Source organism: Erinaceus europaeus, chromosome 12 (genome assembly GCF_950295315.1).
Source record: "Erinaceus europaeus chromosome 12, mEriEur2.1, whole genome shotgun sequence".
NCBI lineage: Eukaryota > Metazoa > Chordata > Mammalia > Eulipotyphla > Erinaceidae > Erinaceus > Erinaceus europaeus.
In genome coordinates, this window is record NC_080173.1 from 81,509,584 (window position 1) to 81,527,436 (window position 17,853).

Consider the following 17,853-nt stretch of genomic DNA (forward strand, 5'->3'; position numbering starts at 1 on the left):
CCTGGAATATGATGGCAGAGAACCTAGTGGGGGCTGTAATGTTACGCAGATAACTAGAAAATGTTATTCATATACAAATTATTGTATTTACTGTTGACTGTAAAACACTAATCCAATAAAGAAATTTTAAAAAGGTAGTCCAGGAGGTGGCGCAATAGATAAAACACTGGATTTTCAAGCATGAGGTGCCAAGTTCAACCCCCAGCAGCACATGTACCAGAGTGATATCTGGTTCTTTCTCTCTCTCCTCCTTTCTTATTAATAAATAAATAAATAAAATCTTTTTTAAAAGAAATTGAAAAAGAAAAAAGGGTGGAGAATATATATATATATACAAATAGATAGTTACAGAATCAGCCCATGCTGGGATAGCCTGAGGGTACTTCTTCCCGAGCTAGTGCTCTCTGGGTTGGAGAGAACTCAACTGGAGCTGATCTAGGCTGCTGTGTGGGAGAGGGATCAGGAACTCGTGCTGCACCAACTTCCGCAGGAGATACACTCTGGAACTCTCGGAGCCGGAAAGCAGTTTCCAAGTGTCTTTAATCAGAAGAGCAGCTGTTTTTATACTCTCCAAGTAGGGTGGAAACAGGATGTGATATAGAGAGGGTGGAGAGAAAAGTGACTGGTGAAAATCAGGGTGTGACAAAGAAGGGATCAGGGCGTGACAAGGAGGGGGTGGAGCAGGCGAGAATCCTATCACTGAACCACCAATGCCCTGGAGTGCTTTATGTAAAAGTGATTTATGTAAATAGACCAAAGCTTTGGATCAGTAAATCCCTATATAGGCATATGGTTAAGCAGAAGCCAGGGGGAGGTGGCATACTACCCAACAAGCCCATATCAGTGACCTTGGGAAAACTACTACAGTTTCTAATGGAGGGGATGGGACACAGAACTATATGGGATTAGACACTTGTTGTCTTACAGTTTCATATGTCAATATTAAATCACTAATAAAAAAGAAAAAAATATATGTCTAGTTACATATTGGAGAATGAACAAGGACAAGAGCAAGTGTACATGTATCAGCTGGAAAACTATTACAGCTATACAGAAGAAAGGTGATTGTGGTTTACTTATATTTGTTGTAGAATGAGTTAGTGAAATATGCAAAAATGATACATAAATAGCAGAGTATTTGTTTTCTGGCATGACAATTAAATAAAATTTAATTTATTATTGATCCTTACAGTATCTATACTATATGTACTTTACAGGATTGTATAATAAATATTATGTCATGCTATCCTTTAAAAAATAAATAAAAATGGAATTATCTTATACATATCTTATACTCAGAAATACCATTGTTACACATTTATCCAAAGGTCATGCAAACATTTATCCAAAGGGATATATGTACATTCATATTCATAGCTACATTATTAACAGTGCCCAAAGGCTGGAAGCAGCCTAAATACCAATCAACAGAAGACTGGCTAAAGAAATTATGGGATATATACTTTATGAAATACTTTACAATAAAAAACGATGAAATTGTATCCTTTTGGACAAAACAGATGGATCTGGAGGTGGTTATGCTTAGTGAAATAAGTAAAGAGATAAAAGAGAACTACCCATTAGTTTCATTCATATGTAGAATTTGGAGAACCAGTACACATGAACTTGAAAAAATAGAAGTAAACTGTTTCTAAGACTTAGGAAAACTATGGTGGTTATCTTTTGGTGGGAGGGCAGGGACACAGAACTTTGGTGGTGGGAGGGCAGGGACACAGAACTTTGGTGGTGGATATGGTGTGGAACTATTCCCTGAAACCATACAATCCACTATAATCACAAATAAAAAATTAGATCTGGAACCTGGTGATTGAAAAGAGAGTTAACATACAAAGCCAAACAAATTGTTGAGCAATCATGGATCCAAAGCTTGGAATAGTGGAGAGGAAGTGTTAGGGAGGTACTCACTGCAAACTCTAGTGTACTTCTGCTTTCAGGTATATATTTTGCAGTAGTTTATGGATATGTGTGAACATAAGCTCTCTCTCACAGAAACTGGTGTATATCTAGGTTATGGGGCTTTGTTAGAAAGTGAACCACCAGGCTTCCCTGGATTGAAGACCCCACCAATGTGTCCTGGAGCTCTGCTTCCCCAGAGACACACCCTACTAGGGAAAGAGAGAGGCAGACTGGGAGTATGGACCGACCAGTCAACGCCCATGTTCAGCGGGGAAGCAATTACAGAAGCCAGACCTTCTACCTTCTGCAACCCTCAATGACCCTGGGTCCATGCTCCCAGAGGGATAGAGAATGGGAAAGCTATCAGGGGAGGGGGTGGGTTATGGAGATTGGGTGGTGGGAATTGTGTGGAGTTGTACCCCTCCTACCTTATGGTTTTGTTCATTAATCCTTTCTTAAATAAAAAATTTTTTTAAAAAATTAGATAACATATGACAGCATAGACAAGCCCAGGAGATCTTATGATAAGTGAAATAACTCAGCAACAGAAGGACAGAGTGAATTATCCTACTTATAGGCATTGTCTAATGTCGGGAAATTGTGAGGATGTGGTAGAGCCTGACAGGGCTTGACCTGAGGAGTGCATCTATCTTGTCAGTCTCTCTACTGTGAGGTTGAGCAAGGAGGGACAGGAGTAACCCCAAAGGTTTTCCCTGTCTTATCAGACTCCCTGCATCACAAAGCACCCTGCATTCCTGATACTATGGCCTGCTCCCTTATTATCTACATAGTCTTTGTTTTGCCTGAAAGATCCCCACCCATTCCATTCCTTTGATCTATCTTCTTTCTACCCTCAAGACTCTCCCTGCCTGCAGGGTATTATTATTCATCCTACCAGTTAAAACCCTCGCAACAGCTGCTAAGGAAGTTACCTTTCCCAGCCCCCTTTTGCCTTTCTCCGCCCCTTTCCAAACCATGTCAAGCCATTTCCGTTTCTGACTTGCCACTTTCAGGTCCAACCTTTAAAAGCCTGGGCTCCCTGATCAATAAAGAATCGAATTGCCTCACCGCCACAAGCTCTGTTCATGAGTTATCTCCCTTGCGTCGCTGAGTGAGAAGCAGCCCAGGCTGGCTCCGGTAGCGTTCTCTCCAACCTAGAGAGTGCATGCCCAGAAAGAATCATCCCCATGCTAGCCCGGCAGTCTAATATGATCAGAATCACAAAGAAATTATTGACTGTCAAGGGCCACAAGAAGAGGAAGAGACATAGAATTGCTTTTCAATAGGTATAAAGGTTGTCTGACATGCAAAGTATATTCTAGACATCTGTTGTGTAATGTAGTATCTAAAGCTAATAATCTAGTATTGTGTGATCCAAAAGATGTTAAAAAGTTTAGACTCATTAAATATTCATGCACACTTACAAAGAAAAATCACAGAAAGCAAAAGGAAACCCTTGGGAGTAATGGAGATTTTTCATACCTTAACTATGTGGACAATATCCCTATGTATACGTATGTCTGAACTCATCAAGAGGTACACTTTAGTGCAGATAAAGAGTTGGGAGGTCTCCATTTTGTAGATAGCTAGTAGACATATTTAATTATATTCCAAAGGGCCTGTGGCTATACTAGTTTTTTTTCTTTTTCTTTTTTTCCCCTGAGCCTGAAATCTGATATGCAGGTAGATCCAAGTTATAGTCTGGGGAGATGATGTCATGGCTGGAAAAAGGGCCAGAAAGCTGGATTAGGCAAGAGAGTAGCTCCCTAATATAGGAAAGGGGTATAAATATGGTTTAGTCAATGTTTCCTTTTCATAAGTAAAAATTAAAAATAAGTAAAAGTACTTATTGTAATTTAAAAAAAAAGAGGTACACTTTAAATGTGTGCAGTGTTTCAAGTCATTTACACCACAACAGACAGCATAAATGGAACACAAAACAGACGTTTGAAAGATATGAAAAGCTCAAATTATTTTTACTTTTTTATTGACGTGTTAATGGCTTACAATGACTACAGCTGTTGATAAATGAAAAGCAGAAGAGGGACACACACTATTTATTAAGCAGTCACTGGGCTCCTTCCCCACACCTAACAGAGTAGCCTTCAGGGACCCAGACATGAGCCCAAACTAAACTACTTCAGCAATGTGGCTAGAACATTCCCTGAAGGCTCAGGTCAAGTTCAAAGGACAATGAAGACATGAAAATATATCATAGGGGGAAAGGTAAGAGATATATAATCTATCTTTTGCCCAGAATGAAGTAAAGGATATTCAATAATGAAAAGTCCAAATTTGCAGAAGTAAACAGAAGAATCATATGTTTGAGCTTTCATTTGCTGACATGTGAGAGACAAAGTATTTAAATCAGAGTTTTATTTGGGGAAAAAATGAGGTAAATTAGTTGCTTAACAACTAGAGTCAGAAAATCAGTTAAAAGTTTTAATATTAAACTTATTTATGGATATCTGGGAATAATATAAAAACCCTGTTAGAAGGGACTGGGAGGTGGCACACCTGAGTGAGCACACACATACAAGGACTCAGGTTTGAGCCCCTGCTCTCCACCTGCAGGAGTGGGGGGAGCTTCATGAACAGTGAGGCAGGTCTGCAGGTATCTATCTTTCCCCTCCCTGTCTCCATTTCCCCTCTCATTTATTCTCTGTCCTATCAAATAAAAATAGAAAGTTAAAAAATGGAAAAACTGGGGTCAGGTGGTGGTGCAGCTGGTTGAACGCATATATACAGTGCACCCAGGTTTGAGCCCCTGGTCCCCACCTGCAGAGGGAAAGCTTTGTGAATGGTGAAGCAGTGCTGCAGGTGTCTCTGTCTCTCTCTGTCTCTATCTTTCCTCCCCTCTCGATTTCTGACGGCCTCTATCCAACAAATAAATAAAGATAATTTTGAAAAAAATTTAAAAAAGAGAAGCACCAGTGATAATGCTGGTGATAATAAAATAATAATAATACCTTCTTAGAAAATAACCAAGCTCCTTTTCTTCAATTACCTATCTTCTTAACTTCATTTCTTTTAGCTTATTTGACGGTTATTTAGCATGCTATTTAACAGAAAGTTGAATGCTGGAAAAAAGAAGTCTTAAATGTTAATATCAATATAACTACTGGATAAATCATATAAATTCAAACCTTACTATCATATATATAAGGGAATTTTCTTTTTGCTGAAGACTTTTCCCAGTGCTCCTTTCATGTCTCTGTTCCTCAGACTGTAGATGAAGGGGTTCAGCATGGGGGTCACCACAGTGTACATCATGGCCATGACAGTCTCCTTCACAGCTGAATTATTGCTTGAAGGACACAAATAAAGACCAATAACTGTCCCATAGAACAATGACACTACAGAGAGGTGGGAGCCACAGGTGGAGAAGGCTTTGCAAATGCCCCGAGCAGAAGGGACTCTGAGAATGGAGGAGACAATTCGTGCATAGGACATGAGGATGAGGAGGAATGGGATGACAAGAATGAGCCCTCCCATGATCAAAATCACCAGCTCATTAACTTGAGTGTCAGAGCAGGCCAGCTTCAGGAGAGCAGACATATCACAGAAAAAGTGGGGAATGACATTGTCCTCACAAAACCACAATCGGGCCATGAGCAGGGTGTGCAGCATGGCATGGAATGTGGTCAGCACCCAGGACAGCACCACCAGGAAGAGGCAGAACTTTGGACTCATGATGGTGGTGTAGTGCAGAGGGAAGCAGATGGCCACATAGCGGTCATAGGCCATGGCCACAAGGAGGAAGCTCTCAAGGTCTGAAAAAAACAAGAAGAAGTACATCTGGGTCAGGCAGTCAGCATAGGGGATGGATGGGACTTGACTCAGCAAGTTTTGCAACAGCTTGGGTATTGTCACAGAAGAAAAGCAGATATCTGAAAAGGACAAATTGCTGAGAAATAGATACATGGGTGTGTGGAGGTTAGAATCCAGTTGAATCAGGAAAATTATGAGGAGGTTCCCAAGGACAGTGATAAGATACATGGCCAGGAAAAGGAGATAAAATAGGTTCTGCTGCCCTGGCTCAATGGGAAGGCCCAGGAGAAGGAACTCTGAGACGATAGTTTGGTTTCTTCTGGTCATGTTCTGTGTCCTGTATGTTTAGGAGAAAAATAATAGTGGCAATTACAAGCCTGAGTAAAAAAAAAAAAATCCATGTAGGAACTGGTGCAAGGATCCTGGCTCCCCACCTGCAGGGGAGTCACTTCACAGGCAGTGAAGCAGGTCTGCAGAGTCTATCTTTCTCTCCCCTTCTCTGTCTCTCTTGATTTCTCTCTGTCCTATCCAACAACAATAACAACAGCAACAATTAAAAATATGGCAGCAAGGAGCAGTGGATTTATAGTGCAGGCACCAAGCCCCAGCAATGACACTGGAGTGTAAAAAAAAAAAAAAAAAAAAGGAAGAACATAGGGTGGGAGTAAATAGCATAATGGTTATGTAAACAGACTCTGAGGCTCTGAAGTCCCAGGTTCAATCCCCTGCACCACCATAAGCCAGAGCTGAGCAGTGCTCTGGTTATAAAGAATATCTTGTGTGGGGCAGGTAGTGGCACACCTGGTTAAGTGCATGCTACAATACACAAGGACCTGGGTTCCAGCTCCCTGGTTCCCACCTGCAGGGCAAACGCAGGATCGACCTGTCAATGCCCATGTTCAGTAGGAAAGCAATTACAGAAGCCAGACCTTCCACCTTCTGCACCCCATAATGACCCAGGGCCCATATTTCCAGAGGGATAAATAATAGGAAAGCTATCAGGGGAGGGGATGGGATATGGAGTTCTGGTGGTGGGAATTGTATGGAATTATACCCTTCTTATCCTATGGTCTTGTCAGTGTTTCCATTTTATAAATAAAAAATCACAATTAAAAAACTCACTAGTTTTTAACACCTTATAACTAAGCTCCCAAATGAACCTCAAATTCACAGAAAATGTAGACTACCTCAACAGCACTGCTCTTTAGCCCAAAACATCCAGTATACATACGCATCCACATGGTCACTGTCTTCCTTATACTGAGATCCCCAGAAATCAGAGGTGTTACTATGAAAAAAAAAATTAATCTGATAAATTCCACTCATTTGGGAGTCAAAAGGAAGAAATAAGGATAATTTCTGCCCCTGAAGAAATGCTTCTCTTCTTTTCCAGACAACCATTCTCAGAGACTGTCTTAGTGCTGACTAAGTAAGCTAAGGAAAAGCATTAAAATAATTATGTTAAGTCTCCCTTAAGTAGTCAGTCCAGTAACAACTGCCGATGTTACTGGATGAGATGCACTGATAAATTTTACATATGGACTAAACTTGATATTAATACAGCAGAGAATAAGCATCAAAGGAAGCTCTAATAAATGAATCTCTCAGAATTCCACTACCCAGAGAAACAGGTGGGGCCTATTTCTGGTGTCAAGAGTCTCATTAGTAATCTCAAACCGAGGAGCCAGCACTCACAGATACGACCACTGATCAGGCCTCCGGCTGCTTCATTAATGGTGCCTGGTATCCCTCTAGTGAATCAGTAGTTCTCAGTCTAGACTGGACCGGACTGAATAATCACCAAGTACTGTGTTTATACATTTTAACTCACCTGTGAACTAGCTAGGGGCCCTGTTAAACGCTTATTTTAATATAGTAGGTCTGTTGCAATGACTACAATTCTACATTTTAGAAGTATGTCTCCCAGGCTTGAAGCCCTAGTCCCCACCTTTGCAAGTGGTGAAGCAGGGCTGCAGTGTCTCTCTGTCTCTCCCTTCCTCTGAATTTCTGTCTATCTTCATCCAATAAACAAATAAAGATAATTTTAAAAAAGAAGTATGTATTTTAGATTTGGTAACATCCATTCTATAGATCTGTGGACCATACTTCACATAGTAAGTACAGATTTTTAAGTGCAGTTTGCTGGTCTCTCCCTCCAAATAGTCAGAATCTCAGAATCCCATAGTATTTTAAATCCCCTTAAGTCCCTAATACATAGTCAAGAGTTAAGAACCTCTGCATTAGAATGCCTACCTGAGATGTTTCAGGTCAAAATGACACAATTTTGTGGGAGTATTTATAAATGCTGTTATTAATCTAAAAAAATTGTAGCTATTGCACATTCATCAAACTATCGGTAAAATTTGAGAAAATCTTGGAAGACAGAAAAGTGAAAACAAAGATTATCCTATCTGAAAAAAATTCCAGCTGAGTATCATCCAACTTGAGGATTCCAGAGCTTCAGGTTCAAGCCCAGTCACTCTGGTCAAGGTAGTGTGTGAGGGTTACCTCCAGGCCCCTGACCCCAAACCTTGGCCGATTTTATTCACCGAGGCATGTGGAAGAACTGTGCTGATCTCCTGTACCTTCAGCGTCTTTCTCACAACGCCCACTCCAGACATCCCTGAGCCTGAGGGGCCCTGGGTCTCAAAGGAGTTCATATCCCGGAGGAATTCATTGAAAACATTGTGATTATCTCCCTTTACCCAGGACAAATTTATCTCAAGAGCCCTGGAGTGGTGAGTGATTATAGTCACTGATCATACATGATCATATTATGGGGTAGGTGGTGGTAAAAAAAAAAAAAAAAAGTTTATGGGTTGGTGCATTCGGTGAAGTGCACACAGTAAGAAGTGCAAGGACCTGTGCAAGGATCCAGGTTCGAGCTTCCAGCACCTCACCTGCAGGGGAGACACTTCACAAGCTGTGAATCAGGCCTGCACATGTCTTTGTCTCCCTCTCTGTCTCCCCCTCCTCTCTCAATTTCTCGATGACCTATCAAAAAAAAAAAGAAAAGAAAGAAAAAGAAAAGAAAGGAAAAAAAGAAAAGAGAAGAAAGGAAAAGAAAATAAATGAGAAGAAAACAAAAGAAGAGAAAATATGGCAACCGGGATATGTAGTGCAGGCACTGAGCTCCAGTGATCACCCTGGAGGCAAAAAAAAAAAGAAAGAAAAAAAGAAAAAAAGTTTATGAATGAATACTTTAATCACTGTTTAGGAACTATAGTTCTGTGAGAATGGGCCTTGTATTTGGGGAGGTAGGTGATGGAAGTGATTGGAGAAGGCACTAAAAAAAAAAAAATGTACAGCAGATGGGTTTTTCTCCTCTCCTCTCCTCTCCTTTCCAGGATCAAGTAGGAAAACCAAAAGAGACCACCTGGGACCAAAACAAGACAGGACTAGAACGACTTCAGGAACCCAACACATCAGCAGTGAGTGCAAACACATGTGACTCATGGACAGAGAAGAGCTTAGGAAAAGATTAAGTGGCTGGTAACACTCTGGAAGTTTATCAGTTGAGACATCACCTCCAGTCTGTTTCACTAACAAGGGGACAGCTGAAGGGAGGAGAGGACTCCCCAAGTGCAACTGTGAGTCTCCATTGCTACTACCCTTGGAATCTGGAGCAGCGGCAGGGAGGCCTTGTGCTGATACCAGGGCACAGAGAACTAACCAGGAAACTCAAGAGAAGATCTATACCTCGGTGGTATAGCGGTGGGGCTGTGAAAGTCTCTTTGCATAACCACTGGATTATCTCTGCCCCACCCTGCTTTATCTCTTGGTCAGGAGTCAGTGATTAAGCTAAGAAGCCTACTTATAGTTTAAAAGCCCTCAGGCTCCCATAGCCTACAGGGAAGAAAAAGCACAAAAGAGGCTTTTAGGCCACTGAACTTTTACTCACAGATTAAAATACTATTGAAACAACTGTTAACTTCCACAACTGTGAACCCTTTAATTACCTTACTTAGAGACAAGTCAATCCAGGCAATTGAGATCAGTAATTTGAAAAGTACTGAGAGAGGGACCTCATAACATAACATATAAAATGGGTAAACCAACAAGAAGAAATAATGGAGAAATGAACCAGGACAAGAGTCCAGCTAAAAGCCCCCAAAAAGTTGAAGCACAAAATAATGAGATCAACATCCAAACACTAGTTAAGGAAATAATCACAGGAGTGAGTAAAGAGTTTGAAAGAATTGTCATCAGAAATGAAGAAATAACAAATGAGGCCCTGGAAGAAAACACTAATTATCTCAAGGTTACTAGAGAGCTGAAAGCTGAAATAGCTAAGCTAAGAACACAACTAGCTGAACAAACTAAAACAGTATCAGAATAGGGTAACAAAATAGATCAACTCCAGAAACCAGTAGAAGGAAGAGAGAATAGAATCAATGAGGCTGAAGACAGAATTAGCAAGATCGAGAACAAATTAGAGACAACTAAGAAAGAAGTAAGAGACCTCAAAAAGAGATTAAGAGATACTGAAACAACAACAGAGACCTATGGGATGACTTCAAAAGTAACAATATATGCATTATTGGCTTACCAGAGGAAGAAAGAGAGGGAGGGGAAGAAAGCATTCTTCAGGCCATAATAACTGAGAAACTCTCTAGTCGAGACAACATCAAAGACATAAGGTTTCAAGAAGCCTAGAGGGTCCCAAACAGAATTAACCCAGACTTAAAGACACCAAGACACATCATATTTAGAATGGAAAGGAATAAGGATAAATAAAGGATCCTGAAGGCTGCAAGAGAAAAACAAAGAGTCATCTAGAGGAAAACTCATAAGATTAGCAGCAGACTTCTCCACACAAACACTACAGGCCAGAAGAGAATGGCAAGATATATATTGAGTGCTCAATAAGAAAGGCTTTCAACCAAGAATACTGTATCCTGCTAGACTGTCGTTCAGACTAGATGGAGGCATAAAAACATTCTCAGACAAGCAACAGTTGAAGGAATCAACTATCACCAAGCCTGCCCTGAAAGAAGTTCTCAAAGGTCTCCTAAAAACAGTTAGGCCACCATAAATAGGACATATATCAGAACACTCTAAAACTCTACAAGAATGGCGTTAAAATATCTTCAATCTTTGATATCAATAAATTTCAATGGCCTGAATTCACATATTAAAAAACACAAAGAAAGATGGATCAGAAAACACAACTCAACAATATGCTGTGTATAGGAAACCCACCTAACTCAACAAGACAAACACAGACTCAAAGTGAAAGGATGGATAACTATGATACAGGCCAATGGCCCAAAAAAAGGGTGGGAACAGCTATTCTCATATCTGACATGATAGACATTAAAATAGATAAAATTTAAAAAGATAGAAATGGACACTACTTAATGCTCAGAGGATCAGTCAATCAAAAGGACTTAACAACTATTAATATCTATAGACCAAATGAGAATCCATCTAAATACATCAAACATCTACAGAAAGAGCTACAGCAATATATTAACAGCAACACAGTCATAGTAGGGGACTTCAACACCCCACTATCCCAACTCCATAGATCATCCAGGCAGAAAAATCAATAAAGACACAAGGGAGCTAAATGAGGAGATAGATAAACTAGAACTATTGGACATTTTCAGAGTCATCCATCCCAAGAAACTGGAATACACATTTTACTCAAATCCACATGGGTCATTCTCAAGGATAGACCATATGTTAGGTCACAAAGACAGCATCAGCAAATTCAAGAGCATTGAAATCATATCAAGCATCTTCTCCGTCCACAGTGGAATTAATCTAACACTTAACAATCAACAAAAGATTAATAAGAGTACCAAAATGTGGAAGCTCAACAGTACACTACTTAACAACTACTAGGTTAAAGAGGAAATAAAGGAAGAAATCAAAATGTTTCGAGAGTTCAATGAAAATGAAGACAAAAGCTATCAAAATATTTGGGACACAGCTAAGGTAGTATTGAGAGGGAAGTTCATAGCCATACAAGCACACATTAGGAAACAAGAAAAAGCACAAATAAACAGCCTGATTGCACATCTTAAAGACTTAGAAGAACAATAACAAAGGAATCCTAAAGCAAATAGAAGGACAGAAATCATTAAAGTTAGGGCAGAAATAAATAACATTAAAAATAAGAAAACCATACAAAAGATGAAGGAAAGTAAATGTTGGTTCTTGAAAGAGTGAACAAAATCGACAAACCTTTAGCCAGACTCACAAAACAAAAAAGGGAGAAGACCCAAGTAAATCGGATCATAGATAAGAGGAGATATCACAACAGACACCACAGAAATTCAACATATGATGTGAGGCATCTATGAACAACTATATGCCACCAAGCTAGAAAACCTGGAAGAAATGGATGATTTCCTAGATACCTACCAACTTCCAAAACTAAGTAAAGAGGAAGTAGATAACATGAACAGGCCCATCACAGCTAATGAAATTGAAACAGTTATCAAAAATCTTCCCAAAAATAAAAGTCCTGGACCAGATGGTTTTACAAATGAATTCTACACGACCTTCATATAAGAACTAATACCTCTACTTTTAAAAGTATTCCAGAAGATTGAAGACTTTGCAATACTCCCTTCCAGCTTCTATGAAGCCAACATCACTTTGATACCAAAAGCAAACACGGACATAACCAAAAACGAAAACTACAGACCAATATCTCTGATGAACATAGATGCTAAAGTATTGAACAAAATTCTAGCCAACTGGATACAGCAATATATTAAAAAGATTGTTCATCATGACCAAGTGGGCTTTATCCCAGGGATGCAAGGTTGGTTTAATATACGTAAATCAATCAATGTGATCCGCCACATCAATAAAAGCAAGACCAAAAACCACATGGTCATATCAATAGATTCAGAAAAAGCCTTTGACAAAATACAACACCCATTTATGATCAAAGCATTACAAAAAATGTAGATGGAAAATTCCTGAAGATAATGGAGTCTATATATAGCAAACCAACAGCCAACATCATACTCAATGGTGAAAAACTGCAAGCATTTCCCCTCAGATTAGGTACTAAATAGGGCTGCCCACTATCACCATTACTATTCAACATAGTGTTGGAAGTTCTTGCCAAAGCAATCAGGCAGGAGCAAGGAATTAAAGGCATACGATTGGAAGAGAAGAAGGCAAACTCTCCCTATTTGCAGATGACATGATAGTATACATAGAAAAACCTAAGGAATCTATCAAGAAGGTTTTGGAAATCATCAGGAAATACAGTAAGGTGTCAGGCTACAAAATTAATATTCAAAAGTCAGTGGCATTCCTCTATGCAAACACTAAGTTAGAAGAAATTGAAATCCAGAAATCAATTCCTTTTACTATAGCAACAAAAACAATAAAATATCTAGGAATAAACCTAACCAAAGTCTTGTATACTGAAAATTGTGAGTCAATACTCAATGAAATTGAAAAAGACACAAAGAAGTGGAAAGATATTCATGTTCATGGGTTGAAAGAATTAACATCATCAAAATGAATATACTACCCAGAGCCATATATAAATTTAATGCTATCCCCATCAAGATCCCAACCACATTTTTTAGGAGAATAGAAAAAATGCTACAAATGTTTATCTGGAACCAGAAAAGATCTAGAATTGCCAAAACAATCTTGAGAAGAAAGAACAGAACTGGAGGCATCACACTCCCAGATCTCAAATTGTATTATAGGGCCATTGTCATCAAAACTGCTTGGTACTGGAACATGAATAGACACACTGACCAGTGGAATAGAATTGAGAGCCCAGAAGTAAGCCCCACACCTATGTACATCTAATCTTTGACAAAGGTGCCCAGACTATTCAATGGGGAAAGCAGAGTCTCTTCAACAAATGGTGTTGGAAAACTGGATTGAAATATACAGAAGAATGAAACTGAACCACTATATTTCACCAAATACAAAAGTAAATTCCAAGTGGATCAAGAACTTGGATGTTAGACCAGAAACTAACAAATACTTAGAGGAAAATATTGGCAGAACTCTTTTCCGCATAAATGTTAAAGACATCTTCAATGAAACGAATTCAATTACAAAGAAGACTAAGGTAAGCATAAACTTAAGGGACTACATCAAATTAAAAAGCTTCTGCACAGCAAAAGAAACCATTACCCAAACCAAGAGACCCCTCACAGAATCAGAGATGATCTTTACATGCCATACATCAGACAAGAGGCTAATAACCAGAATATACAAAGAGCTTGCCAAACTCAATAACAAGAAAACAAATAACCCCATCCAAAAATTGGGGGAAGACATGGACAGAATATTCACCACAGAAGAGATCCAAAAGGCCAAGAAACACATGAAAAAATGCTCCAAGTCTCTGATTGTCAGGGAAATGCAAATAAAGACAATGAGATATCACTTCACTCCTGTGAGAATATCAGACATCAGAAAAGGTAACAGCAGCAGATGCTAGAGAGGTTGTGGCCTCAAAGGAACCCTCCTGCACTGCTGGTGGGAATGTCAATTAGTCCAACCTCTGGGGAGAACAGTCTGGAGAACTCTCAGGAGGCTAGAAATAGACCTAGCCTATGATCCTGCAATTCCTCTCCTGGGGATATATCCTAAGGAACACAACACACCCATCCAAAAAGATCTGTGCACACATATGTTCTTGGCAACACAATTTTTAATAGCCAAAGCCTGGAACCATCCCAGGTGTCCAACAACAGATGAGTGGCTGAGCAAGTTGTGGTATATATACACATGGAATACTACTCAGCTATAAAAAATGGTGACTTCACCATTTTCAGCCGATCTTGGATGGACCTTGAAAAATTCATGTTAAGTGAAGTAAGTCAGAAACAGAAGGATGAATATGGGATGATCTCACTCTCAGGCAGAAGTTGAAAAACAAGATCAGAAGAGCAAACACAAGTAGAACCTGAACTGGAATTGGCGTATTGCACCAAGGTAAAAGACACTGGGGTGGGTGGGTGGGGAGAATACAGATCCAAGAAGGATGACAGAGGACCTAGTGGGGGGTGTTAGATGGAAAACTGGGAAATGTTGTGCATGTATAAACTATTGTATTTACTGTTGAATGTAAAACATTAATTCCCCAATAAAAAAATGTTTTAAGTGAATTCCTAAGATATATTGGGAATGTAGATTTTATTCAGTGAGCAAGAGCAAACTATTACAGTCTTAGGGCTAGGGTACCACTATGAAAAACACATTTTTTAGCAGTATTCCCCAGGTGACATAATCGATTTCTGTGACCAAGCTCCCCATAAACATATCCCAAAAGGATAGGTACACTTGCAGTTAGAAAGCTCTCTAGGACCAGATCATATACAACTAGATAGAAAGGATTGAAATAAGAAAAAATATCAACTCTGCTAAATAATATTCACTCCTTCCTCAGGCCCAGGTTAAAAAGGAAACCTGGTGGGCCAGGTGGTGGCGCACCTGGTTGAGCGCACGTATTACACTGCACAAAGACCCAGGTTGGAGCCCCCGATGCCCCCCTGCAGGGGGAAAGCTTCACAAGTGGTGAAGCAGGGCCGCAGGTGTCTCTCCATCTCTCTCCATCTCTATCTCCCCGTCTCAATTTCTAGCTGTTTCTATCCAAAAAAATAAAGATTAAAAAAATTAAAAAGGAAACCTGGATGTTACACTCATTGAAGTACAGCTACTTAACTGAAGAAAACCTTGTGGAAGTTTTTGCATGATTACATTCTAGATTGAATGATAGGACTCCAAGAAAAAAAAAGTGTGGTAAAAATATGCTATGTAGGGGGCCGGGCAGTAGCGCAGCGAGTTAAGTGCACATGGAGTAAAACGCAAGGACCGGAGTAAGAATCCCGGTTCAAACCCTCGGCTCCTCCCTTGCGGGGGGGTGGGGAGGGTTCACTTCACAAGCAGTGAAGCAAGTCTGCAGGTGTCTTATCTTTCTCTCCCCCCTCTGTATTCCCCTCCTCTCTTGGTTTCTCTCTGTCCTATCCAACAACAACAGCAATGCAACAATAACAATAAACACAACAACAAGGGCAACAAAATGGAAAAAAAATGGCCTCTGGAGTAATGGATTTGCAGTGCAGGCACCAAGCCCCAGCAATAACCCTGGAGGCAAAAAAAAAAAAAAAAAAACCAACTACAGAATACTATACAGCTGTTAAAAATGTTAAGATCATCTTCTTTGTCACATCTTGGATGGAACTTAAAGGTATCATATGAAATGAGATAAGCCAGAAAAACAAGTATGAATATGGGATAATCTCCCTCATAGGCAGAACTTTATCAATTAATAAAAGAGAGTGAGAAAGAAAACCATATGCATGCAATGCCAGAACTTGGGACCTCAAGCTGCAAAGTCCAATTCCCTATCAATTGTGCCACCTCCCTGACCACACTGAAGAAAATCTTACTAGCACTCGGCTACCCCTACCACCTCCCACAAGAGTCAGATTACCTCCTAATTTCCAGCTTTTTTTAAAGCCTTTTTAAATTTTTTAGAAGTTATTATTGGAGACAGTGAGATTGAGAGGGAAGAGGGAGACAGAGTGAGGGAGACAGAGAGACATCTGCAGCCCAGCTTCACCACTTGTGAAGCTATCCCCGCAGGTGTGGGCCAGGGGCTTCAACTCGGGTCCTTATGCACTGTACTGTGTGCGCCTAACCAGGTGCACCACCACTCAGCCTCTCAGCGGCTTCAACTCGGGTCCTTGTGCACTGTACTGTGTGCGCCTAACCAGGTGCACCACCACTCAGCCTCTCAGGGGCTTGAACTCAGGTCCTTGTGCACTGTACTGCGTGCGCCTAACCAGGTGCACCACCACCCGGCCTCCCAGCTCTTTATCTTGCTGTTGATCACACAGCCTTATCTCACATTTACCGTCTTCAATGCTTACTCCACACTCCTTTGATCAGCACTTCAGCTGGAAGGGGGCTCTTTACACTCAGCTTCCTTTGAATCCTTGGTTAAGGTCTTTATTGGGTTGCTATGGCTCTCCACTGGCTGTTTTTATGGAGTACCCAATGAATCTCCTGGATATATGCTGTTGGCTTTCCTAACTTCATTGAAAAAAATGCACACTTCTTTTGCTAATCTGGATTTGCATTATCCCACACAGTACGGTCAGTCTTTTCATCTTCCTGTCGGTTCAGTGATATAAAGAACCCAAAATGTGTTCTCAATTTGATTAACACATATACTATGACTAAAGCCTAAAGGGGGCAAGTAGCAGTTTCAGTTTCCGGAGTGTAGAACCTTTGAAGAAATCTTGGTCGAAGTAGTTCATCTTTGGAGCTGTATCATACCCTTCCTGTGCACACTCAGTCTCTCAGGTAGCCTCTTTTATTCCAGTCACTACTCCAGTTAACCAGTTCTGTGTAGACTTCAACCACCTTCACACAGAGACAATCTGGCTGCTTTGGGGTCCAATCCTGTTGTGTCTGCCTCAGATAACTTGTAACTGGGTTTCTCTTATTCCATGGTGAGCCAGTTAAACACTCACTTACACAACCTGGAAGTGGAGAAAAGTTGACCAATCCTCAAAGAATAGGTGCTAGGGCCTAATGAGTATAGATAAGCTTTGCCTGTTTCCACTCACGGTCCTAGTAAGTATTTCTTCGGGTCTTGCTCCCTCTAGTGGTAGCCAACTGAGTAAACAACTCCAGTGCTGACTTTCCCGCCTTCCTTATTTTCACTTCTTTATCCAGCAATCCTCCCCATGAGGTCTTCTTAAATAAACTACTTGCAAATCTTTGTCACCGTCTGTTTTGGTGGGGCAACTCATGTGAACACAGAATACAAGTTGTCTAAACCAGAACAGTTCAAAATTGTAGAGTAAAATATTTTATGAACACAGTATTTATTAAAGAAAGAATCCAGTCCTGCTACCACCCCTGGATGGCTGGACTTGTAGATCATGGTTATGGGAGGAACAGAACCTTACATGAGGTTCTGGTCCACACTACACACCATGGTCTGTAGGAGTGTGTGCCAGTCCTTCTGGATGTTATCTCCCAACTGGCCCCCCGCACTGAATAGCTGTAAAGCTAGAGAAGAACTTACTCCTCTACATTCTCCTATAGTCTATCTTCCAAGATATACCCCCACCTTTATTTTTGTATATTTTATTAGGTAAATAATTATTTGCAAAGCAGTTGTCACATTGCTACAACTTCTCATCCTTCTGT

At 40.3% G+C, this 17,853-nt stretch overlaps 1 protein-coding gene across 1 annotated transcript; it reads right to left on the reverse strand.

Moving 5' to 3' along the window:
- Positions 1-5,070: 5,070 nt before the first annotated feature.
- LOC103111621 (olfactory receptor-like protein DTMT) lies at positions 5,071-6,402 on the reverse strand. Its single transcript, XM_007520929.2, has one exon. The coding sequence runs from the start codon at positions 6,013-6,015 to the stop codon at positions 5,071-5,073; it is 945 nt and encodes a 314-aa protein (XP_007520991.1). The 5' UTR covers positions 6,016-6,402.
- Between the last annotated feature and the right edge of the window lie 11,451 nt (positions 6,403-17,853).

What these genes read in the sequence shown, in the direction of transcription:
- LOC103111621 (XM_007520929.2), bottom strand. Translation starts at nt 6,015, where the DNA reads ATGACCAGAAGAAACCAAACTATCGTCTCAGAGTTCCTTCTCCTGGGC.